The 26,482-nt window shown below is 44.5% G+C and overlaps 2 protein-coding genes across 5 annotated transcripts in view; one reads left to right on the forward strand and one right to left on the reverse strand.

Annotated features, from left to right (window-relative positions):
* Nucleotides 1-184: 184 nt before the first annotated feature.
* LOC114452333 (gamma-aminobutyric acid receptor subunit alpha-5-like) lies at nt 185-17,910 on the reverse strand. The gene is made up of 10 exons (XM_028431593.1): nt 17,780-17,910; nt 17,225-17,306; nt 16,422-16,546; nt 15,330-15,397; nt 14,107-14,327; nt 10,817-10,899; nt 7,724-7,867; nt 3,442-3,594; nt 3,068-3,279; nt 185-2,973 (listed from the first exon to the last, which is right to left on the reverse strand). The coding sequence occupies exons 1-10, from the start codon at nt 17,793-17,795 to the stop codon at nt 2,680-2,682; spliced, it is 1,398 nt and encodes a 465-aa protein (XP_028287394.1). The 5' UTR covers nt 17,796-17,910; the 3' UTR covers nt 185-2,679.
* The window catches only part of LOC114452305 (gamma-aminobutyric acid receptor subunit beta-3-like), a 38,367-nt gene continuing 16,706 nt past the window's right edge, over nt 4,822-26,482 (forward strand). For 2 of the 4 annotated variants that reach the window (XM_028431558.1, XM_028431566.1), the window contains exons 1-4: nt 4,822-5,243; nt 19,136-19,183; nt 20,510-20,601; nt 20,732-20,799. In XM_028431558.1, coding sequence (XP_028287359.1) covers nt 5,092-5,243; nt 19,136-19,183; nt 20,510-20,601; nt 20,732-20,799 — 360 coding nt within the window. In that variant the 5' untranslated portion in view covers nt 4,822-5,091. Of the gene's footprint in view, nt 5,244-19,135; nt 19,184-20,293; nt 20,416-20,509; nt 20,602-20,731; nt 20,800-26,482 lie in introns of those variants that run through there. The other 2 variants (XM_028431574.1, XM_028431582.1) reach the window with 1 other exon arrangement.

Below are 26,482 nucleotides of genomic sequence, written 5' to 3' on the forward strand. Positions count from 1 at the left end.
ACTGGCCATGAGCTAGCTTTGGATCAAGTACACATAATCAATCCTAAATTTGTCTCCAACACGCAGCAGCCACAGCTGTGCAGACACTGAGGAAAAAAACAAGTGTTTGTCATTGGGCTGGGCCAGTCGCGGCTTAAATTGGAGGGAAGCGCTTTGCTGTAAGGGGCCCCCCTGAACGGGTGAAAGCAACTTAAGCGGAACTAAATCCCTTTTCTAACAGATGTATGGCAGATGAGTCTGTCACAGTGGCTGAAGGAGGGAGGGGTGGAGGGCTGCCGTTTCTTGGCTGGTAATAGAGAGAGATGGTTACATGGATGGATGGAGGGGCACTCGATTCTTGGATGTCAGGAAAAGCTGTACGTGGTCGGGAGGGAGTCTACCAAGTTTTAGCAGCACAAAGGGCATCAAAAAATGACAGCTGCTGTGAACAGACACTTCAAGGGGCTTTTCAGCGCCTGCTTTAGCACGTTAGCATCATTGTTGTGTGAGTTAGGGATGCAACAGAACATTGTTGACGTTCAGTTTTTTTCACTTCTTCACTCCCCCTCACCAGAGAGGTGATGTCATTTGTTGATGTAAGTGTTTTTGACTGCTGCTGGCCATCAATAGACTGACACAGCACGGCCACATTTGCAGTGAGTTTTAATATAAATAGGCTAACAGCTGCTTCATCAAGCCTTACATTCAGCTTCAACAGATAGGACTACATTTTAAAGGACTCGGAGCATGTGCAGGCTTATCTGATGATGTGAATAAGCAGCAGAAACAAACAGGAAGTGCAGACGCAGACAGAGAGGTGGGAGGTTGTTAACAGGGGAAGGAGTGTCCGGTCTGGTAATCTGCACTCGGCTGCCATGTTGACCCTGCACAGACAGATGTATTGCCTTTTAACTGCACTTCATTGGGCTTCCTTTTACACTGCCGCTGCGCTATAACAAGCACGCAAACATCATCTTAGCTGACAGATAACGGCACTGTAGATTCCCCTAAACAAAGCTTCAGCATCAATTAAAACCAGCACAAAAATACTACAACATAAACACGGATATCTTAAAGCAGATATAGCAGCAGCTGATTTTTTATTTACATGTTTTGTTTTGTCAACCAACATCTGCTCAGCGGCCTAAAGTTATCCAGGACAGCACTCCCAGCAGCAGGTGAGACAGACCTACACTGTGATTAAAGGAGCAGTGACTCTTCTGCTGGGAGCCTGGGTCCTTTTTGTTCCTGAGTATGTCTCACCATAGAGCAACAAGTCACACGTGCTGTGCTACGGTGGGCTCGAGCCATAATGCCATCACATGTGCTCATTGCTTTCAGTTTAATTAAGTCAGTGTAGAAAGGAATTACAAATCAGATTCAGTTCAAAGATCAAGTTTGATCAGATGTAAGCTCTTCAACAAGCGACAAGAACACAAGAGGCTAACACATGTACACAAGCATTAGGCAAAAGATATTAGACACAATAAGTTTTTTTTTTTCTTCTAAACAAAAAGATGCTCCAACATCGTCTTCTTTTCTGTGTCAAAGTACAGCTGGAAAATAAAAAGGCTATTTACATGATTCCCTTATGACACTCGGCCTAATTTCCCAAAATCTGTGCAGCTTAAAGGCCTCATTCAAAATGGAGGAAATTCTTAGAAAAATCAATACAATCCAATAACAAGTGGTGTGGGGTGAAGTGAACCATGCAAGTCTACCCCGAAATTATAGGCCATCATGAGAGGACTGGAAAAGGAGTCCAAAATATCTCAGTTTAAGGCTAATTAGTTCAACTTCAGTCAGTAGAAGCTGTGCAGAGGATGAAACAGAGGACGCCTTTCTGCATTGACAGGGTGGATGTTTGCCTAAACAGTGATTTGACCTCCCAGTCACCACACTGAGTGACAGTCTCCAAGCTCTCCACATCAGTCTGCTCATTTCTGTGTGACGGTGTGCGTCTCAAGCACCGGTCTGTGTATATTAGTTTCTAGGCCGAGCGACCCAACTCTAAATTCAGTTAAATGACTTATATCCAGTCCCAAACATCACTCACAGCTGTCCTGTGGGCCGTTTATTTCAATTTTATTGTCAGCAAGCTGTCCTAAATGATGACTTCTTAATTTGAACATATCAGGATGATAATGTAATAATTTCAGACAAGGCCACTAAGTCAAGCTCAGGGTAAAAATCCTGCTGGTGGCTCAGCTCTGCCTGGTCAGTTCTGCACCCTGAGGGCTCCTTGCTGCTGCTCTCCCTGCCTTAGGCTTTCCACACATGCACCCCAGTACATCAGAGCCAACTTGATGGAAACTGACCTTTTCCTCCTTGACTGAAGTGGCCCTGACTGAAATTCTCTGTCATTTTTCCTTCAGACTCTGACTGCCACTTCTTTTGGGAAACCAGGCCTGCAGCAGCAGGCTTTGAATCTTCAAGTAAAGACATGACACAAAAGCATCCACAGCAATAGGCGAGGAAAAAAAAGCAACTTCTTAAAAAAGAGACATAAATTATTAATACACTTGCAGCATTAATCCAGAGAGATGTTCATCCACATGGTGTGGAATTCGGTACATTTTTCTATTTTTCAAATGCGTGTTAGAGTTCTTTTTTTTTTTTATAGCATAAGCCCAGTGCCTGCATGGTAAGAATATGAAGCGTTTAGATGTAGGGAAAATTGTACATTAAATTCGAAACAATTCATCGTAGCGGTGGTGAGGACTTGGGTTCTCTGTTAAGGTATGTGGCCCAGTAGACGAGGTTAAAGGTTCCAAACAGGACGGGGAACACTATCCGGGACACTTTGTCGATCTTGCTAACGCTGTTGTACGTCTTCTTGGGGTCAGCCATCTTGGTCTCTGAGGCGCGCACTTGCACCGACGTCATGTTGGAGATGGTGGAGATGGACACGTCCTTAGTGAGGTTGGGGGTGTAGTTGACGCTGGCCGAGCACACGTTGTTGGGCTTTTTAGAGAGCACCATGGGGTCCCGTTTCTACAGCAGGACAGGATGCAGTCGGTCAATTTTTCAGAGCCGTATGTGACGGCATGCAAAAAAAGAGCAGCAAACATGTATTCAGATATGTTACCTTAGGGTGCTGAGCTTCAAGGGCTTTCTTGCCATCCCAGGCCCAGCTCCTCTTGGTGAAGTAGTTCACTGTGGCGAACTCAATAAGAGCAGAAAACACAAACGCATAGCAGACGGCAATGAACCAGTCCATGGCTGTAGCGTAGGCCACTTTGGGGAGCGAGTTCCTGGCGCTGATGCTGAGGGTGGTCATGGTCAGCACAGTGGTCACCCCTGAGTGCAGACAAAGGCCGGGAAGTTTAAATTGAGTTTTTGCCCTCACTCAACAAAGGTGGACACTTAAATAACTGGCAGATACTTCAGTCCTGCTCTTAATATTTTCCCTGGTGGGATTGTACATGACGGGAATATTACAAAGATAAATAAATAAGTTACCAAAGACAGTCCTCGCAGGAACTGACTCTCTGTTTAGCCAAAATGACACCTGGGACAGGATTACAGTCATGAAGCACGGCATATACATCTGGATGACAAAATATCCGATCTTCCTCTTCAGGTAGAAGTTTGCCATCATCACTGTGTACTTTCCTTTAGGGGGGGAGAGGGACATAAAAAGAATATAAAGTTAGACAGGTGCAGTAATGACACAGAGCAGACACACCAGAGTCAATGTGACCTCCTTACCACACAAAAGACTTTTGTGAGGCAAAGAATACTCAGATGGTGTCTAAAATTCGCTCAATAGCAGAATAAAACGGCTACAGTGTGTCTTTTGAAAATGGTTGTAAACTCTGTTCACACCTTCCTCCAGCTAATATGTCCCCTCCTTCCTCCCATTTCACTAATGAAATAATCAGCGGTGGTGGAAAGTGCAGAACAGGAAGCGACGGAGGTGGAACAGTTAAAAATGAAGCCAGGAGAAAGAGAACATTTCATATTCAGCTGAACATAAGAGCCAAACGAACCTGACTTCAAATATATTATTAAACTGAAAAATGAGCATGAGCGGCGTTAATTATTGCAAGAACACCACAATAGATTATTACGCACTTAATGCCTGGGATTCGACAATGGGCGACGGCAGCAGGAAGTGAATTCAGAGACACAGAGTGTGGTGAGAGAGAGACAGAGAGAGAGTGAGAGGGAGGACACAATATTCAGTTAAACTACTGAAGATTGCATTTGAGGCTTTAAAAAAATCCTCTCGCCAGCAGCCGTTTGTGACTGCAGCCGCTGGTAAACTATAAAAAAAATCCACTGACTATATTCCACACACTAAGGCACATGTACACAAGCAGCTCTCTCTCTCTCTCACACACACACACACACACAAACACACAAACACACATGCACACACTCAGAGTAATACACAAGGCTTTCTCCGGGCAAAATCGGATTTTTGAACCTCCCTAATCCCTGGTTACAATCTGCATCCTGCCATCAGAGAGAGAGAGAGAGAGAGAGGGAGAGAGGGCGAGCGAGGGAAGGAGGGGGTGGGGTAGTGTGAGGCTTCCTGTCCTGGGATCCTCACAGAGCCCCGCCCATTCCAGCCTGCCAATCGAGGCACACACATACACACACAGTGGACACACACTTTAGGCATGATTTCTAACTGTTGACACACACCTCAGCACACACTCTAAGCCACAGAGAGGGACACTCACTGCTGCTAATCACTGGTGGGATGGAGGGGGGATAGCTGCGTGGACATTTCCTCTCTTTTCCTTTGGATTTTGTGGGGTTTTTTGTTTTTTTTTGGTGGAATAATGATCAGACATTTTTGATGGGACTGGCTGGCATGAGACAAGTGACAGCTGGCTGAGAGTCAAGGGAATCTGTGTGTCTTTGCAGGCGCTCTGTGCTGATCATCAACGTCACTGCCACTGCCATGCATCGATCAGGAGATCCCCTGCACCTCCACTTCTCACTGCGACCCCATCTCCCGGGCCCTCTGACGCCCTCATGACTCCAGCCCGCCTGGCCCACAGCTACCCTGTCGACTTCTCCTGCTGTCGGAAACATCCGGACACATCTCGGCCCCTCTGACCTGGGACCAAAACCCAGGGTCTCCTTTGCCCTCTATGCATGGATCCCGACAGGACCGGGGGCAGAGGAATGAGCAGGAACATGATCCTCAGGTGGATTTTACTACTCTTCTCCCAAGGATTTGTCTTTCACTACGTCCAGGGAGAACTTCCTTTCATGTCTGGGAACAATGCTGCCATGCTGGTCAACTGGTGAGTAAGCTAAAGAAGCCAATGTATATTTCATTGTCTCTTCTACTTTTAGTCTTCAAGAAGTTATTTAAGGAAGGATAGTGCTGTCCACGACATGACCTTAAAGAAGAGAAACTTATGTCCTCCTCCAGATCCTAAAATGGGAGCTTTGTCTTAGATTAGATCTGCTAATTAAAGACTCACAACCATCCAGCATCTTAAGCTATGGACACGTGAGGCTTTAACATTTTTGTTAGAGATCTAATCAAACAGAAAAATATCATTCAAACTGATGAGTTGGCGAAGTAAAAGAAGCAAAGTTGTGCACCGTTTTGGCCTCTGCAGCGAGAGCTTGGAGACAGATTGTTACTGCACAAGAAAGGCCAGACCATCATTAACTGAGCTGTTTTGAATTTTGGGGTTGCAAGTGCTTCATTAGTTTGTCTAGACCCCAAAAAAAACTGCAGGAGATTGCCAGGCTTCTTTTTAATCAAGCAGAGAGATGACCCAGCAGCGACTGTCCTTCCCTGTCTGAAGATGGGGGACAGACAACCTTTGTGTTGCACAAACCACTGCTCACATCTGCTAACATGCTAACACCTGGTGCAGTCCTGGTGTGTCTGCAGGTGTCATATTCAGTCTGCAGAAGTTATTAGTGAGCGAGTCAAACACACACACACACACACACAGTAAATTAGCCTACTGGACTGAAAGTGACCTCAGAGCTCAAACTCATCAGCGATCTCCACCACTGATTTGGACAGTTTCCAGACAGAAGCTTTGAGCTGCATGAATGATGATTTTCTGCTCAGTGGAATCCTCAGATTGTGTGTTTGTTGTAATAGTTAAAGCAAACAAGCTAAACATACAAATACAGACACAATGACCTTTATAATGTTAACTGGTGGTATTTATGTGTATGTGAATGTGTTGGTGCCAGATTTGGTAGAATGAGGCTGAAAGCTTGAAGCCGTGTGTCTTGTGTTTTTGTTATGATTTTGGCGTCTTGGCGTGCTCCTGTTCATGGCCATTACAGCGATGACTTATTTCTGGTAGCTCTGGAAGTCTGTGTTTTCAATGCCAGTTAAAAATAAGAATAATAGAGCTGGGAATACCTAGTACCTAGTAGTGTCGATTTGTTTGTATTCTCTTTTTCAGCTATTCCTTTTAAAATGCAAAGAAGAAGAAGAAGACTGCTAGCTAACAAACACCGATGTAAACAATGCATTATTGATATTGAACAAAAACCTGTTTTGCACGTGTCTTATGGGTACAACACGGAACCAGACAGCTCTAATGTTCAGTACGCTACAGTTTATTTCAGCAATTTGAACGGCCGGCCAGCCAATCTTTGATCAACCAGTCAGCTAACAAGCAAATTGGTCAATTTGTCAAACCAATCAATCACACAGGCAGTCTTCGGGGCCAGACGGCAAACCCTTTAACCCTTTGCTTAAAGCACCGAGTCATCCGCCAAAGATGAGGTTTCTGCTGTGTCGAGCAAAATGAAAAAAAAAAAAAAAAAATCAGGGGAAATCCACACTTTTAATAATGATTCTACTAGAAACCAGAGGGAAGTGTATTACAGTTCAGATTTACATAAGAGTATTAAGCAGATGCCTTTCAACGCCCCCTCCCTCCCCCTGCCCCCCCACCCCCCCACTCCACACGTCAGAGCGAGGCCGTCCAATCCCAACAGACACACACTTTTCTAGTCCTTTCAACCACAGCTCTGCTTCCTTTATGCTAAACGACCTTAAATCAGATCCATGAAGTCCACCTTTTACTTCAAGGCTAACAACAGAAGCACCTCCAGATCAGTGTCTTAGTGTGTCTGTAGTCTCTATTGTGAGGACATTCTGCACTCACTAAGACACATACCCTGCAAACACACAGATACACTCAGTGACAGCCACCCAACCAATCCCTCACTGATCTGTGATGTCATCTTCTTATGCAAAAGCTGATGGGTGGTTGGATGGAGGGGGGGGGGGGGGGGGGGATTAACCCGAGGTCTCAGGTCTCTCTCTAGCGCGATGCGTGTGTGTGTGTGTGTGTTTGCGTGCACGCGCACATAGGCTCATGCAGGGATAAGTGTTGTTTGACAGGCCTGTCCGGGCCTGTAGACAGCTGGTTGTGTGAGGGATAGGCTACTCTCCTCCACTAGCCTCCACTCATTGACTCTGATCTCCCGATAATGTTTCCCACATTTACTCTGCGCCTCGCATGCCCGTCTTTCCTAATCTAGAATTAGTTACATCACGTTTTTTGGTATTAGAGTTACCATGAATCACATCCAGTATGAATTTATAAGGGGAAGAGTTAAGCTTGATAATTCTGCTGGAAGGGTCCTGGTCTTTCAGCTTGAAGCTTCTTTGGGTAATTGAAAAAAGGATTGTGGAAGTTTTTAAACGGTAAATAAGTTGCACAGCTTTTTTAGTTAACTGGAAACAGGGAGGAATTTATTGACCTGCTCTAAGTTTTCTGACTCACACACAGACCTCTGCTTGTGTCAATGTCCTCTGTGCCGGCCGTTTGCCCGATGAGGTGGTACTGGTTGAGCCTGGAGCCGTCCTCTGCCACCACCACAGACGTGGCGGCACCTTGAGTCCACTTGTAGACCACCTCTGACACAGGATAGGCATCTGAGTGACAGGAAAGGGAGGGAGACGAGACTTCAGAATGACATGTGCTCACTTCATTTTCAGTTTTGTTTTGACATGTTCGCTCACATTATGTGCTGCTGCCTGCTGTGTGTAGTTTTGAGTCTTTGTAGCACTTTTTGATTAGACTGCAGGCTTTAAGCCTTCTTGCATGTCTGCCTGTGTGTAGATATTTGAGTGTGTTTTTGTTTAGACCACACTTGTAGGTCAGAGGTGAGCTCCCCTGTCAGCAGGAACCAGACTGAGTCAGATTAACTAAAAATGTGTTGCATCACACTTATGATGAAAAACAGCACACACTGCGTGGTCTCTCCTGTGCTGTGATTTATTCATGCTGAATACTGGGCCCACACTGGACAGTGATCCATCAGCTGCTCCCTTCTGGGCGCTGAAATGTGGAAAGATGGAAATTGTAACTGGCAAGGAGAGAAGGATTCATCTCTGAGCGCGTTTATAAGAATGCAGATTTACATACACTCATAGAGGAGAGAATGCAAATATTGTCACAGGCACAAAACAAATGAAGATGGAAAATATGATTTAATATTGAAAAAGGAGAGGGCTTTTTAGAGTAGCTGCTCACATTCATGCAATGTTTGTCTTTTTTTGTTAAAGGCTGATATTTGATACAGAAGATGGAATTTCTTCCGCAGCTCTCGCCTCAATTTCTGCAGCACAGTTTATTAAGACAACCCAGCACCCAGCTGAAACTGCATTTTGCTGACTGTCACAAGCAGTATTTAAAGCTTGAATTGTTCTTGTGTAACAGGTCTGCCATTGTTTATTTCTGGCCTAAAGGATAAGTTCTTAACCTGTCATCCTGGGGCGCTCACTTGGCAGCTGGATACCGGTGTCACTGTATGAGGTGGTTAAATTTGGATGCTGTGAGGCCAAGGGCCAGGGCCTTAATTGGAGGGTAGTTCGATTGCAATAAGGGGTTATTATTACGCAGAGGAAGAGCTGAAGACTCACTGGCAGCAGAGACAGTGCACCTGTGCCTACTTTTCAACACTTAATGGTTTGCTGCTTCTGACTAGAGTGTGAGCTACAACTCAGCCAAACTCATCAGTTTCTAGTTCAAGAGTGCAGGTGTCTGAAATATTACAGGGAATAAATGTGGAGCAATTCATGCGTCAGACCTGTATTTGCAGCAGTTTGAGTCAGATGCTGTCCACACTTGATTTAGGCATGCGTGAGCCTTCTCTAGCCACAACTATGCCACTAAAAATGACATCCGATAGCTGCCATGTTTTGTCCTGACTCAGTCAGCAATGAGTCTTGCTGGCCTATCTGCCACCCAGATAATCACAGGCACGATTCGGTTACTGAGTTCAAACAAGTAATGTAGACATTCATATTTCACAATATGACCAAAGAAAGGCTCCAACAGTCATAATGTGAGTCACCGCTACATATGTTCTGCAGGATCATTGTGGGTAGAAGGCAAGACAGACTGAGAGATGAGTCATTAGACCATGCTTGATTGTTTTCTCTCCGCTCAGGGGCCATGTTCACACCCTCATCTGCATCGTTATGCTCGTTTTTGGAAATTGTGGTTTAACAGTGGGTATTGAATGACTAGTTCTTTTGTTACAGGTGTCAGTAATGGTAATCATGCAGCAATTTCTGAGGTAGTAGTTTTCTTTGTGTGTGTGTGTGTGTGAGCATGCTCCGTTCATTGATGCAGATGTGATAGTTGCCATGGAGTTTTTTCACGGACAGCATGTGAGTCTGGTGCACAGACTGTAGTAGTCACTTCAAATTCAGCCTGGAATACAGTACAGTTCCAACACTACATGTGACCGGGCTCACTGATCACTACAGTAGGGTAACTCCTCAGTGTATATTTGAGAACCGTTGGGCCGAAGGCCAGCAGCTAAATTGGCCAGAATAAGGGATTAGTTGCCCTTTACCTGGGCCTACTTTACAGCAGGCCTTCATGCTTTAATTGCATAATAAATCACTGCTCTGTCACCCAAGTGTGGATACATGAAAGATGGCTGCATATATTTTTGACCTTCATAGCTGGGCCTGTGCTTAAAGTTAACTTAATTATGGCTGAAAACTGAAACTAATGTCACAGAAAAGAGCAAAAAGCTGAACCAAATGCATCCTGCTCTGAAGCTTTACAGTCGACAAGACAGCTGAAGCTGCAGTAGATCAACTGAAAGCTGGTGGGTGAGAGGAACGACTGTTATCTGTGATTGAAAAGTGTCCATAAAGCTACATTTTGTTGGTTACAAAACTGAATATGTAGTAAATCGCAGTCCTGCCAAAGGTGACTGCATTTCTTTCACCTTACAGTCAAAATACTGACTGATGACACAGACGGCTCTGTCAGGATTGCCCTGTCTGGAAACATGGTGTCATGTTGTAGTAATGACTAATGGAGGTCAGGTCAAACAGTGAGGTCACAGAGAAGACACCTACAGCTCTTTTTTTGTAGTGAAAAACATCAGTCAGTGTCGCCATCGACATTTGATTTCTATTATACACCATCACCTTTCACCTGCAGGGCAATGCACTGAGGCGATTAGATCAGAGCTCGCCATGGGAAGACATCCTTACACTGTAATTGGATTGCAGTCAAATGTGCTGCTTTTATATAGTGAGTGTAGGCAGGCTGTGTCTCACTGAAATCTGGGGATAAGAGCATCATCCTATTAGCCTTACAGGCTCCCAAGGTGTGGCACTTGGCCAGATCGCTCTTTAAATAACCCCAGGGACAGTTTCTATACATGTCCTCCCTGGTAGGACACACACACAAAGCCATCCTCTGAAGAAGGCAGTGGGAACCACCCTTCTGTTCACTGGCCTAATTAACTCTTGGAACATCCTCTCTTCTTCTTACGTTTTTACTAGTTTGATCACAGAAGGAGGGGCCTACGTCATATATCATGAAAATCAGATCACAACAGAGGTTCTACTCACAGCTGCCAAACTTGAGAGGGCAGGCATGCGCGTCCATGGGGAAGTCCTCCAGCTGCATGGGGCATTCTGCAGAAATGGTCAATCTGAGACGAAACAACACAATATGGCTATTAATTAACAAAGGCTTTCTTTAGCAATAATTCATTCTAACAACACAAAAATGCTCCATTTTCTCTTACTGGTTAAAATTAAACTGAGCTTAGCTGTGCGAGCAGCTACAGCTGCTACATCACCATAATTATAGTAACTACAAGGAAAATGGTGGCTCTACTGGCCTTATAATAACATTAATTTTAGGTTTCTGGTTAAAAAGAATACATTAGAACAAAGAAGAATCTAGAAACAAATGCTCTAAAGCCTTCCTGTAATGACTCATCCAGAGATATAATTAACAAACATCCAAAATATTACATTAAAGCAGTAAAGTTTTCAGTGTTGCATGCCTTGTAGTAATACTGAAGTAACAACACTACCACCTGGTGGTCACAGGACGTCTCTGCTATTTGTCCATCCAGAAAATGATGTAACTTCATCTTAAACCTCTGTCTCATAGCGACCATCATTTGATTTGTGTATGGACATTTGTCTGCCTTGTTTAGATTGATCTAATCGTCTCTATATTTGATGTCAGTGATTCGTCCTCATCACAACAGCATGATGATGATGATGAAGTAAACCAGGGATGCAGACATCATAATTATTCGTGTTCTCTGTCCTAGATTGAATCAAATCCCATTGGGTTTTTTTGCTCCTTGCATGATATGCAGTGATATGATGATGATGTGAACTTAATGGGCTGGATGAAGAATAATGTCCTCATAAGGTTTTGCTGGTTACCTATGTTGTTTTTTTTTCCCTCTTAAGAGAGCTATATTATAATCTTACTGACAACTCTGTCACCGAGGATGTGACCACCCGGGACATGTTTTTTTTTTCTTATGCTCAAGTAAATACATACTGTATCTACTGCATGGAGGATTCCCAGTTGTATCATGAGGATGAATGAAGCATAAAAAGTGGGATAAGAGGCCACTTCTGGTCCCCCACAGAGACCACTGTCTGGGGCTCAGCTTGCTTTCCACATCAGTGCAGTATTATCCAATTGTGTCTAAACAGCTCAAGGATTTAGTGTGGAGGAGAGGAAAAAGTGTCTCTGGGATAAATAAATGAGAACATGGCTGTCGGCGATTATACCATGTTCTAATTATTCCTGTTAGCATAGAGAGAGAGTCGGTAACCTTAAAGTCACATTCTATCAGTGTCATGCAAAGCCCCAGAAACAAAGAAACAAAGGGAAGTCTGAAGTTTTAACAACGCCTGGCAGTGCAGAAATGTTCACCACTTCAGAATCCACTGACGCACACTCCTGGTATTTATTGGGTTAAGGTGTGAAACAAGGTGCAGTTTATCCCATTTGTGTGTGATTGCACATCTATAGTAGCATGAGCTTGTGCAAAGCACTAACAATACAGAGGTCTGTCTGCTATCCGGCTGTAATGGCCGCCATCGAGCCTGCTTGCATTAAGCTTGTGGTGTGTGGTGAAAAGTGGCATTTTATGAATTATCCATGGAGACAAATGCACAGAAATTTGCTCTTTTAAAACCAAAGCGCCTCGACTCTGAGTAATGGTTTTCAAATCAAGTGATGCAGCAGTCGTATTTACTGGAGACGAGGTTACACGCAGACATGATGTAGAAGATTGGTTGTAATGGCTGTCCTGTGCACTTTAGTGAGTGTGTGAATGTGCCGTGTCTACATGGCGACTAGCTTGTTTAATCCATTGAGAGTGCATGCCATACAGTGTGCAAGTTGTGTGTGTGTATCTTTATTGTAGATGAGTCTGTGTCCTCTTCTGATTACACTGTTGTGCATTTTTTTAAAAGGTCAGAAAAAAAGACACAATCTGTGCACGTTTGTCTTATTTCCACGACAAACTCGTGCACCAAGATAAACAGAAATGCACTGCTGTTAGCTGTGACCTGCAAGCACCCAGATGGTGGATGTGTGTGCAGTTGTGCGTCTGTGTGTGTGTGTGTGTGTGTGTGGGGAAACGACATCAGCGCTGCCTGTGGTTAAGCTCTGCTGGTAATGACAAGCACAGTACTGTAACAATCAGACGATTAAAAGCAACCTACTGCTGCTTCGTTTCTACTGTGGCAGAGGCTCTGATGCCATTTTTAGATTGTGAGAACTCTCCCTTTCTCTCTCACATACACAGTTGCATATTTTTTTGTATGTAAACACGCATAGATTGAGACAAATTTACACAATCCCTGATTTGTTAAGCCGTGAGGTCAAAGGTTAGTGTCACTATAAGTGATTAGGGCGGAAAATATGCTCGACACACACACCCTATGTGTATGGTCTGTGTGTGTTTGACACATGTCACACAGAGGTGCTTATAAATACGGCCTGCGTTGGATACGTATATATATGTCAGGGTGGTTGCATGTGGATAATCTGCCCTCTCCACCCAGCATTATTCTCCCTGTGGGTGGCATTGCTATCAGATAGAGTGCTCTCAGCCGTGATACAGTCGCCGTTAGCCCCGCAGCTACAGCATCTCCTGAGGATAAGCACAGAATTATTCTAATTCTGTGGTCGAAAGGTCGCTCCGAGATCTGGTGGTTACACTCAGAACAAAAACAGTGATTTAACAGTCTGTCAGAGTGCCACTTTGAGGACTCATTTAATAGCATTCTTCCGGTTTTTAATGCCGTGTTTGTGTGGTGTAGTTTGTAAAAATCGCCATCTGGAGATCATAGCTGGCCTATTTCTTTTCTTAGTTCACAGCGAGGTTGCTCTTCATAATAAATGATCTGCAGCTTTCTTCAAATTTAAAGAGACATGTCATTGGTTTTATACTGCACAGTATCTAGATATACATTAAAAAAAACAAGGAGTATGTGTTCTTTCTCTATGTACAGGCTTTCCCTTAATGAAGTACCTCTGATGGCCTCTGGGCGTCACTATTATCCTGCAGTCTGACTTCCTTTAACTGTATTTTCTCCCTGGATTCTTGGCTGCATTGTTCTGCTGTGGCCTTGCTGTCTCTCCTTGTGTTTCTCGTTTCTTCTTTTCTGCATTCCATCACCAATGCACCAGGACTGATAAATGGAAGGTATTCACACAGAGGTGCTTCACCTTGAACCTTCGCTCCTCTGTGATGTGTGAAATGTTTCTAAATGTACGCCACCCATGGATACAAACAGGCTTTTAATTAGGCTTGCTGCAGAACAAAGTTTGTCAATACAAGCCAAAGGCAAACACCCTCCTCTGTACCTCTTACCTCATGGTGTACAGCAATGTGCCGTCATCCTTCAGTCTCAGCAGCTTGTTGGGCGTGGTCATGTTGTGAGCAATAGACTTCTTGCCATTAAGGAAGAAGGTATCAGGGGTCCAGATGTTGCTGGCCAGCAGGTTGTTTAAAGGCAGCATCTCCATGGGCCCTTTGAAACACAGGCGCTCATCCTTCCAGCTCTGACGGAAGAACACGTCTATGGTGTACTCCTGAGCAGAAGAAAGAAAGCTTTAAATTTCCTGTATGTTTAAATGGGAGCTTTTTAGTTTGCATCAACTTGTTTTAGTTCTAGTACGTGTGTTTATTGGTGTCAGTAAGCAGCTCCCATCTGTCTGCTCTGTGATCCCAAAAGAAGCTGAAGGCGAATGATCTCCCTCTGGCTGCATTTTGAGAGATAGCTGTCGATTTCACTGCAGCGTCTTCTACTTATATGGGGTAGCTTTTTATTATCATGGTTAAACCTGAAAATTAGCTTGTTGACAGTGAACTAAACTGCACCGTTCCTCCTATATGTCCCTATAAATCAGCATAAAATATACAGATACAGTGATTAAACATCCATCATAAATTAGCTCATGTGTGAAATATCGACTGGCTTCCACCGCAGAAAAAACAAATGACCGAGAAACATATACAGTACACCAGCCCACAGAACAATGATGCTGTTAGCAGAGTGACATATAAGGGTTTATGGACCGCAGAAACATTCAAGCCTCTTGCCACCATTCATTTATCAATCGTGCTTTCCTGACGATGCCTTCTTTCGTGTCGATTATCACACAAGTGGCAAGTTTGGTCACTGCTGTGTCACTGAGTGTGCCCGGGACATGGCAGGGTGTAATAGAAGATTTAATGAAAGAGGAGAGGATTTAATGCATTGCAGGTAGAACCTCATACTTCATCAGAGATGAATCATTTGGAACAAGTTAGAACAGGGCAGCCACGTTGCATTAAATCTGGAAAGTTTAAGTCATCCACGTTCATTTCGTCTCATTTGCAAGCAGCCAAAAAAAAAAAAAAATCTTCAAAGACGCAACTAGGACACGAGTCTTCTACCAGAGAACAGCAGGAGCAGTGGTAGCAGGCTCATGAAATGTAAATATAATGCTTCCATCTAAAAATTACAGCTGGTTGTCTGGACAGGCTTGGGTTTGTCCAGCTTAGCTGATCTTTCTCTGCGTGTCTCCGGTGTTTGCAGCGGATGAACTCACCATCTCTGTGTCAGACACGGGGCCAAAGCTGGTGACAAAAATGTTCGTCTTGATCTCTGTGACATTCTCTGTTAAGAGAGAGAACATTTTAAGATTAGTTTGTCAGCTGAATCCTTTTCATGTTCATCAGGGCTAAATCTGGCCCCCTCCCTGCAATGGTCTTTGAATGCATCACAGGTGGCACTGGGAAAATAATCGTTTGCACTAACAAGATGATGTAAAATAACAAAAGAAAGTAGGAGAAGGATGCATCAGTGTCCTCCTAATAGACTGCTACTGGATACTGTGATTTCTGTCACTCAACCCACAGATGATGTGACCGAGGTAGCATCTTATTTCTGTCATCTGTCGCAGCCAAATTACCAACCACAGACCTCTATGAATATAAATCTGCTTCTGGGTAGTGGGGATGGGTCGCTCTGTGGAGAGCAGCTTGTTGAATGGCGAATGAAGGCCTTGAATGTTTTTCTGGTATATATTTATAGGCCCTCTTGTCAAGGGTAGCAACCGTTACCAGGTTGTGAGAGCTGGCTGTGGCCATGACACATCAGGCATTCGGGTATGAAAAAACAAAAAAACCTTGTTTCTTCCTATTATGGGGCAAGTACTGCACGTACATGGCAAAACAAAGTGGATCAGTGTCATGAGGAAAAAATGCAGTAAGTGTTATTAGAGAAGGAGCAAATTAAAAGAAACACATCTCCATTTTTGAGTAGCAATTTGTCGGCTCTCAAAGTTATCTCCTGTTGCCAGGGTGAAGAGCGAGAATTAAACACCACAGCACGCTGATATCAGGCTGTGCTGAGGATGGCTTGATTGAATCTCTCGCTCTCCTTAAGACTGTGTATTTAAGGTCCTCGCCCTGTTACAAAACAAAAACAACATGTGTGTGCCTTCACCTCAGCTGACATGGGAGCCAAGAACACATCTGGTCCCACCGTTTTTACTCCTAGTCTGCCAGCATCATCCCCCCCCCCATGAATCAGTGCATGAAATCGCAGCAGGAACCCAGGCCTCCCATGGCAGAGTTCACGTTAGCATGCTGGGAGGCTCGTGTGGTAATAAAATTTTTGAATTAAAATGTTTTCAAACCTCCGAGGCCTGGCCGGAGCCTGTTGTCGTAACCGTCCAGGAGTCCGTCCAGGATCCTGGTGAACACTGTGCTGTTGTCATTGCCGCCCGTCTCCTTCTGAGCCTCTGAGGAAGTCTGGCAGAGGCTGGAGGAAAGAAGAAGAAGAGAGGAAGTAAAGGAATAGAGAAAAAAAAGCCATCCTGGCATTAGTTAAGTTGCAGGATGTCAAACATGATATTATTGTGATTAATTAGCTTGCTGCAATAAGGACACGCTTGTTGTGATTAATTATTAAACATAAGTAGTTCTTACAACTACCAGTAGAGATAATTAAGACTTTGACATGTGATCCAAATACAAACAAATGAGTTCTTCCTCTAAATATTACAAGAAGCACGGTGTTATGCTTCAGGAAGAGCACAATGGAAATAAGAACGCTGTGTTCAAGCACAGAAACAAAGGTTAGGAACTTAACATGTGAAGTAAAAGCCATTGATCTACTCAGATGAGAGTGGACTATTCCAATGATTTACTGACATCTTTGCCAAAGATCTGTTCTCCTTCTTTTTTTCTTGAGTGCAGGACAGCCACTTAAGCAGTGCTGTAGCAGAGTGCAGCTCAGATATGCGATCAATCAGACAGGATGGCAGAGCTGGCAGCCACAGCAAAAGACATATAAAATTCCAGGAGTTTCATTTACAAAATGAGACGATAAAGCAGTCAGAATCGGCGACAACACCACTGAAAATTAAGCTTGTGATATGTTTTCATCGTAGCAAAGTTTATATAGCACATAAATAGGTGTAGGTATCTCCGAGTTTACCTTTTGTGGCTTCCACACAGGAGCAGGAGGGAAAGGATGAGCCGAGCCATGGCTGAAATTCTGCTCACTTTGTTGTTAAAAGCTGTAACGCACATCCACATACAATAAAAGGCCACAAACAACACAAAGCAAATGTTCTGTCAGGCACCAAAGACCCATATAAGCAAACTCTTTGCCTTGGTGCAAACAGAGGTGGACCATTACAGGAGCCACTAAATCAAGCAGCGGGACCATTTCTGCAGTGTATAACTCTCCAACAGGCAAAACACCACAGAGGCAAAGACAAACTGACAATTCAACAACACAAAGAATAAACAGGCTAATAGTTTCTGCAGTGAGATTCCCATTGTGTAAAGCTTTCATTGTATCCAGTGCATCACAATTCATATGCCACCTCCCCCCCTTCTTACCCTCTCCTCTCCACCATCATCACCTTTTTCCATTCTCTCCATCACCACATCAAACTGGATCTTATCCCTGTTTGTGACGCTGACAAATTATTTCTTAAAACATAATTTAAAAAAACAGCAGGAGGAACAAATATGGGCTGACTACCTGCACGCAGATCCATCTCCAACAAGGCTTTTCCTCCTTACAGAGAGCGGCTGGAGGCTGGTGCTGAAACTGGACGATGGAGGGTTCAATCACCTAATTCCCGTGCTTGTCGGTTGTCTCCCCTCCTCCTGTTTAGCTTCTCCACCATGGGCTCTCTCTCTCTCTCTCTCTCTCCCTCTCTCTCTCTCTCTCCCTCTCTCTCTCCCTCCCCCTATCTCTCTCTCTCTCTCTCTCAGTCAGCGGTGTTGTAGTAGTCTGTCTGCTCCTCTCTCCTCCTATAAGCTTCGCCGTCTTGCTTCTTTAGTGCCTGCTGCACCGCGTCCCCCGCATCGCCTCCAGAGGTGTTGCAGCAGCAGCAGCATCACTCGGGCTGCCTCCTCGGTCTCGTCCGCCAGCCTCGGATTCAGTCCACATTTTTCCCCGTCTCTTTTGCGCTACCGCCTACTGCCGGTGCGAGAGAATGAAGTGCTGCAACAGAGGCTAATCATGTTTTAAAATTGGTGCTCTCCATTGGTGGGCTGAGAGGAGGAGGAGGAGGCGCACTGGCAGGGCAGCTGATGTTAATAAAATCAGGTGCGGGTGTTTTTTAACCCTGTCTCTGAATTCGGGGGCAACAATGATATTTAATCCACGGCTGAGTCTGTTAGAGGCTGTGTGTGTGTAAGCTGTATAGATCTTTTGTCTAATTACATGAGACGCTGGAAATAAAAGTACAGTTGATTGGCTTCTACGGAGGCCGAGAGGTTTGAGGGAAGAAATTACTTTTGCGCACGAATCCTCCTGTTGAAGCCGTGACTGACACACTGTGTGTGTGTGTGTGTGTGTGTGTGTGTGTAGAGAGAAGGCTTATTTTAAAAAAAGGGGGGGAAAACGGGGGCGTAAAACAATGAAGAAAGTGTCTTTATTTAGCTGTTCTAAAAACAAGAGCTCCTCAAAGTCCTGGTGGTTGCCATAAGAGGGTAGCCGAGCTCCATGTTTCGTAATTAGTGTGTGACGTTCAGCCTTCCTCCACTTTATTTAAATCTGTGTGGAGATGGAAGTGTGCGCAATGTAAAGGAGCAGTCTGCGCCCACGGGAGCCTGATTTCAGCACCACGCCTGGTGCGGACAGCTCCCGCGGAGTGTGTGTGTGTGTGTGTGTGTGTCTGTGTGTGTGTGTGTGTGGAATATTTGCCCTGCAGGCAATTCCCCCTTTTTAAGATCCCTGCTTTTCCTGCAGGCTTCCACACAGATCAATCATCTAAAAATAACAATAATAAACTTATAGATCTAATAAACAGGAAGTCTGGTGGCTGCGTGTGTTCATTGGCTGAAAGCTCTTTTATAATGAATGATGTCATCACTCTTTTTCTTTCAGGAATGCTGTTGACGGAAACAAGAAGTTGTTCGCCATCTATGAGACCAGGTAAACGTCCTCACCACCAACACACACACACACACACACACACACACACTGCGTGATTCCCTAATGAGCCTCTCCCCACTGCCGGGTGCACGCGCACACGCGCTTGCGCGCTCCCAATTACCCACGGAATTTCTAAAGCTCGACTTCAACATTATTTCTCAAGCTCTAAATAATGGATGGTGTACAGCCCTACTTTTTTTTAAAATCCAAGAAATAGACCATTATAGGCGATTAACAGGCTAATCAATCACAAGCATCGATTAATAGGTTGATAAATGCAGCCTGTCTGCATTCGATAGTGTTCAGGTCCCGCCATTTTTATAGGAAACACAAGGGAAAGGGGATTGGCACGGATGGTGCGGGGAGCACTGTAAAAAATGTCCATTTCTATAAGGGAAGTGTGTGCAGTGCTCGTCTCAATATTAAACTGTTTACATTAAAATACGGTCCTGGAAGTGACGTCATGTCACAAAATAAACTCTGTTGCATTAAAGGAATCTGGATTACAAATTTAAATTAGAAAATGTCCCAGTTTCTCTGTTTTTGTTCATTTCAAATATTTTAGTTTTGCACCTTAATAAAGAAGCCTTTCTAAAAATCAGCTGGAGTGGTCATTTATACATCAACTCTACCAATGTAGCTTAAATAAGGATAATTAAAGGGCAAATTAAAGAGCCCCATATTGGCCGTTTCACAGACTGCAGCTACTGGTGGCTGTTTTTTTTTACAGTGTGTTAAGTGTTGGTCTTCGTCTCTCATTTGAACAAGCCGAGTGCCTTCACCGCCACCAGCAGCAGCAGCAGCATCCCCTGCATGTACCCTCCTCATCAATATGCGCTTCAGCTCCTGAATGTAACAGCCTCTCGCACTGTCAGAGACGGCAAAGAAAAGCGGAGCCAGTGTTGACGCTGGGGAGGCGATGTCAGCCCATGTTCCACATCTGACTCCATCCACAGCGAGCTGCTGACTTTCCCGAGCCTCAGTCCACTTTCTGCTCTGTGATTTGTTTGAGCAATCAATGGATTTACTTTGGATTTGAGGAGCGTCCGGAACGACTGTTGATTTAAAGGTGGTGGGGTTGGGGGGGACATTGCTGCTGTGCGTGTAAACAACGGAGACACACAGTAAATTAAAAACAGAAAAAAGGGGGTGATGTTTGCTCTGCAGAGGGTTCGTCAATTGCGCGTCTTTTCCGCACTGGTTGTCGGTTCGATTGTGTGTTGCGCAAAAAGGTGAGTGCTTTTTGTCATTTTTGACAAGTCAAGGTTATTGGCCGGGCTGATTGGTACAGGAGCCAAGGTGATGGTTTCTCTTCTGTCATTTCAGCGTCAATGAACCGGGCAACATGTCTTTCGTGAAGGAGACGGTGGATAAACTACTGAAGGGATATGACATCCGACTGAGGCCGGACTTTGGAGGTATGTGCAGCATTTTTTTTCACCCCCAATATATTAATCCCCAGCTTTATTTTTGGCGCCATTCACAGTGTTGTGGTCAGGTGTAGAGGTGTAGGCCTATATGCATAATCAGCTGTTTAACCTCTTCCAGGGCCTCCTGTTGCAGTGGGCATGAGCATAGACGTGGCGAGCATAGACATGGTGTCAGAAGTCAACATGGTGAGTGGATTTACATCAATTCTGTGTGTTTACTCAGCCGCATAATGCAGGATACATCCATCAGGATTCCCCCCTTCGCTGTTATAGCAGCAGGCATGCTCTTCTCCTCTCAGGCCATTAGGTGATGGTCTGATGGATGGGGCTGGGTTTCCTGCAAGCAATAAAAGGTCTTTATCGCACACACTGCCAGCACCTTACATACACAGAAGAACAACAGGGATTAAAGCTGCAGACATGGTTCTAAAAAGTCTCCTTTATCCTGAAAATCCTGTGCTCTCCCTCTGCTTTGCTTGTTAACCTCTGGTGCCAGCGTCCTCCCAGGAGGCTCTCTGAGCAGAGAGAAGACTCTGGTTGGATTTGCTAATTCTTGAGCTGCATGCTTTTTTTTTTCTTTTTGTTGACACGTGTACCCGCATGCAGGGAAGTAACTTCAGGCTATTCTATCTTAAAATATCAGCTGACGATGACCCAAATTGCAATGAGAGAGGAGCCGCTCCGCATTGCCTGCCGGGCGGCTGTGTGTTCAGACTCCAGCTCCAGATTGAATGGCGAACAATGTTTGTAATCGTTATAGATCTGTGCTGCCTGATTCCCGAATAACACCTCTGCTCTGACATGATTCACAGGCCACCGCCTGTGCAAGGTGTGACCATTGTGACTTTCTATTAGAAGTGATGGCTGCTGAGCCTGTTGTGCACTCTCAACAAAGTCAGGTCAGGTCAGTTCAAACTTCAGCTTCTGTAATATGTGCACATCATCAAATGTTATGACAGCATACAGGATGTTCGGATAACTGCTCTGCTGCACCTTAGAAAACTGCCATTATTTAGTGGGAGGTGTGTGAGGGTGGTGAAGATCAATACTAATGACTTGGTGATTACTTCACCAGGTGACTCCTGCACACCTCAGAAGACTCTTTGTTTGCAACAAACACCTGGTCACAGAAGGATTACTTTTCTTCTTATGTATTAAAGAAGTGTGATTGTCCAGGGTTAATTAACAGCAGATATTATGATGATTGACTGACTTATGATGATTTAGAGGTTAATTTTGTCCTGGTTCCACCTCTAACTTGTGTGTTAAAAGTAGGAGGATTTAAGCACATCTCTCGAGCTGGTATAAGACATTTATGTTTAGGAATTTTGTTCTATTGTCTGAGTTTTGTGTGGTCAATTCTCCTCAGGTGCCTGTCCTGTGTGCAGGTTATCACCTCCGCTCTCTCTCACCTTTTGTGAAATAAAAATAAATGATTGAATGAGTTCATTTTAATTGACTTACTTATCCATCCCTGACTTTATAATCCCCAAGTAGCTGCTCTCTTGGCCGATACACTCCAGAGGTTTTTGAAGTTAGTGTCCCTCTGTAGTAAGTAAGAAAGTGAAAACATAAAGCAAAAGTCCTCCTTATGTGACAGAACAGCTCTTTTCATAGCAGATCTTGTTCTTTTAGCCGAGTCTGTATGACCCCTGATTGCCAACTGCTAACGTTAGCTAGCTGGCCAAGCAGGCAATTCTCCACAGAGCAGATGAAGGCAGCTGATCAACGAGGGAGTTAGACAGCTGAGATCACACTTAAACTGATAATTAATTAGGTCCATGTCTCATTGCCACCAATTCACAGAGGGACTGCATCTGTGCTCGGTAAATGGACAATTCCTGGCTCTTATCCTGCGTTGAAGCCAAAACAAGACCGGTCAAGCTGTTTGTTATTTTCAGTGCTTGACATTTGGTGGATGACTTTCATCCAGTGCTGGGACCGTCTGTGATTTTCAGCCAGGGGGGGGAACGTTGCTCCTCAGAGAACTGGATAATGAAGGCTTTTGTCCTGACCATTGATCAACACTAAGCAGCACAGCCCAGATAATTGCAGCTCTCTCTGTTTTGTTTTTGTTGGAAGTGGGGAAATATGTTGAAAAGCTCCATTCTGCATTCATTTTAAAAACATTTCAGCTACGGAATCAACTCCACCAGCTGAGAGGAACACCCCACGGGCATAATTGTGGGGGGACTAGTCTTGAAAGTTGAGGGCTTATTGAGAGAAGGAGTGCTGGCTCTGCTGAAATGAGGCTCTGCGTGTTCTACAAGGAGAGCAGATTTGCAGATGAATGTGGAAAAACAATACCTTTATATTTCAGGCTTGTGGCGTTTTCTCTCCTGTGCAGAGACAAAAAGAGTGCGCAGTGAAACAAACACGGAGAGAGCCTAAGGTTTTGGCAGATCGAGAGTAAAGGTTCTCTTCTTGCAGCTCGAACGTGGGCAGGTGAGATGCAGGGACTTCTTGTAGAAAACTGACACTCCTCTAAAGAGATATACCCTTCTCAATGTTTAATGTTCAAGTCAAAGAGCACTGCAGGTTAACAGAGTTGCTGATAAATCAAAGGGTTATGTTCAGGGCATTGAATGTGAGGGGAAGAGTCAATAAAATGTTCTCTAATGTGTATCAGGTATAAGACAGGCTGATATTTGCTTCTAAATCTTACATGACTACCTGTGTTTGCTTTCTATGAAGCTTCCCCAGCCTCCTGTACACAGCTCCACTCATTTTATTTGATGTTGAAGGAGAGTTCATTTCATCAGCCCAGTCCAGGGAGGTCTGTGCAGGGCTATGAGCCCTCGGGAATCTGCAAGACACAACACACACACACACAGGCAGTCTGCACATCAAGAGTCAGACGAGAGGAGAGCTCCAGGAGCTAAAGATTTATTGAGTGACGGAGCGAAACAGAAAGGAGCAGAGAAAGCGAGGGATCAAAGATGTGAGAAAGGCAGAGAGAGAGAGAGAGAGAGAGGAGGTGGTAGCTGATGGAAACACAGCACCACGGTGTGAACATGGCATCTGGTTTGTCCACAAATCCACCTGGAAGGGCAGGTCAGCCAAGTCAGTCTCTGCTAGTCTGAAGTCTTAGCGGAGCGCAGGATCGTGCACTAGCAGATGCTAAAGTGTTTGAGAAAAGCACACTAATTACCTCTGAGGTTTGTTTGTGGTGTGCCGGGGGCCTCGACTGATGAGAAACACATACTAGGACAAGATCAGAGCGAGTCAAAACAGATTATGTGTGCTGAGGCAGTGCTTACTTTGAAACCAGTGCTACACTTATGGCTTGAAAACGCATCATTTGGGTCTTTTTGTTTTGGTGCAGCATTGTTTGTCTAATGTGGGGATGAGATGAGATCAGTGTTTGCATTTAAATGTCCTCAAGCTTGCTGTTATTAAGAAAGTTTATTTGCAAAATAACGGCGCGGTGCGTAGGTGTGTTTTTATCATCACGACCTTCTCTTGCAGCGGCGGACAATCAGGTGTGATTCTCTCTGGCAGTAACAGCCATCAAGGCCATTATCATCCGTGCCTTATGAGAGTCATCATAATTTTAGGAAATTAAAGAGCCCCTCACACAGGCAAATGGTCAAAGTCTGCAGCGGAGTTGCAGTAACAGGCTGAAAGAGCTAGTCATCCATACACCCACGGCTGTGTGTGGGTGTCAGAAAGAGAAAAAAACTGTCATTATGGAGAGGTGAAAAGATCTCCCTCTCCAGCTCTGCTCCTCCAAATGTTCCTGCTGCCTGGTTTGTTTTGTACGTTCTTTGTAGCGGCTCCCAAAAGATAGCACTCATTTGTTTACCTGAATTTTGTTCCCCTCTGGTGTGTGTGTGCGTCCTCTGAATAGTGCAGTGTTGTTGGGGTTAATTAAATACACAGCCTGGTGTGAGGCTGGTTATGCAACAATCAGCAGCCTCATCCGTATACTGTATGCTTAAAAATGCATCTTGGAATCAGATGTTGCCAATGCACTAACTATGTCACCCTAATTATCTTATATAGGTCTATGCAAAAAGAGCACATCTTTTCTCTGTGCTTCGAGTGTGGCTTAATATACCCTCATGTCTTTTATCCGGCATCCGGCTTCCTGCCTGATGGAATGTAATTGGCCTCAGGAGAGAGCACGCTGTAGGATGAAGTGATGATCACTAAGATTTAGAACGAGCCCGCTTCCAGGTTCGCAGTGCCCATTGAAAGATGATCAGGTGCCACAGTCCCTCTGTGATAATAGAGTTACTTAGAGCAGCGTGCACCTTTAAGATACTACTAAGTATTGTCTTGGGGTATGTATAAACTGACAGGCGCCGGCCTCATTTCCTTTCTCTGTGCCAGTCAGGCAGTCGTTATGTTGTGGCAAATAAAAAAAAAAAGGGGCAGGAAAACTATAATGCAGGGGGGCGCTTACTGCAAAGGTCATCACTCAACGCTGTGGTTCTAATAGATTTACAGGTTTGGTGCAGGAGTAGAGACGTCTGCTGAAATATAGTGCAGGAAATCAATGTGAGTGATTTAGTGATATTTTAACTTATTCAACACTTGAAAAAAAGCGTCTTGTGCCAGCAACCCCAATAAAACAAGAGCAGACGAAGTCATAACGCTGTTCACGGAAGAGAGAAGTGTTTGTACGTTATGTGTTCCCCATCGTTCCTCCCTCTGTGCTCGCCCTCCTTCCTTGTTATGAGGTAATACATCATAAAATATTAGACAGTGAGGAAATTATCCAATATATCGAAGGCCGACACTGTCACTTAGAGGAAAAAGCCCAATTCAATCACTTCCCCCGCGTTTGCTCTCAATAAGGGACAGTGCTATTTTTACCTATCTATAGCAGCAGCAGGAGGTGGGTGGGTGGGTGGGGGCAGAAACCCACCCAGGGATTCCCCTGCAGTGCGGTGATATACCGCCTCAGGGCCATCCCAAGGGAGAGCTCTGAAATTACACTGATGTGACTCAAATTGCTTTACAGAACAGGGGGGGGGTTCATATGGAGAACACTGTTATTACATAGCATATCATCACCCCCCCTCATTAGCGTTAACATGTGAAGTTACGCCAAGGAACTTGTAGAGCGGCGGCCATTTATTTTTTATGAGAATCATGTCAGATGTGGTAATGACTCCTCAGTTTATCCTCTGTTCTGTTGTGCTGGTCAGAAAACAGGATATTTCCTCCATACTGGTGGAAGCTGCTCTATACTGCAGAGAGAGAGAGAGAGAGAGATTAAAATGAATGTGGGTCAGTTCACAGCCAAAACTCTGCTTATCTGAGTTCTTGCACACCCTGAATGGAAGTGATTATCCAGTGGAGTTAATTGAATAATTGAGGCTTTCTGGCAGTCGTTTCCACTGGTCAGTGTCATTATCTCCACTGAAAACATATGCTAATTACCAAACAAACACTCAGTGCAGTGGGAATTGGTGTGTTGTGGGACAAGTGGTCAATAATTCATAACACACAGTCCTAGTTTGTAGAAAATCAGAACCCACCTCCCTAAAAACAACACACAACAACACACAGTTCCAGGGCAGGTAATGCAAACCCGCGCTCGTCCTCATCTGAAATTCATTTTGATTGTCTCCATGCAAGATTGATGAGGATTCCTTGGCCGCGTGTTTGCACAAGGCTACGTGGTTGATTTCAATTATTTATGTCTTACGAGGCGCTCGCTGGGCTGCCCACCTGCTGACACTCCACAAAGCATGATAGTGCTGGAGGAGGAGATAAAAACATTAGTCATTTATATAGGGAGTGATGGAGAGTAAAGTTACAGTAGTAATGGAGGAGAGGGGAGGGGAGGGGGGGTATACAGTACTGATTCATACAGCAAATTAAATTTCCACCCCATGCTGGGATCAATCCATGTTTT

Source organism: Parambassis ranga, chromosome 2, assembly GCF_900634625.1.
Source record: "Parambassis ranga chromosome 2, fParRan2.1, whole genome shotgun sequence".
In the NCBI taxonomy this organism is placed as follows: Eukaryota; Metazoa; Chordata; class Actinopteri; family Ambassidae; genus Parambassis; species Parambassis ranga.

Coding starts and splice junctions, on each gene's coding strand:
- LOC114452333 (XM_028431593.1), bottom strand. Junction 16,547..17,224: donor CTGTGTGGAAGCCACAAAAG/GTAAACTCGGAG, acceptor TCTTTCCTCCAG/CCTCTGCCAGACTTCCTCAG. Junction 7,868..10,816: donor CCCTCTCAAGTTTGGCAGCT/GTGAGTAGAACC, acceptor CCTGTCACTCAG/ATGCCTATCCTGTGTCAGAG.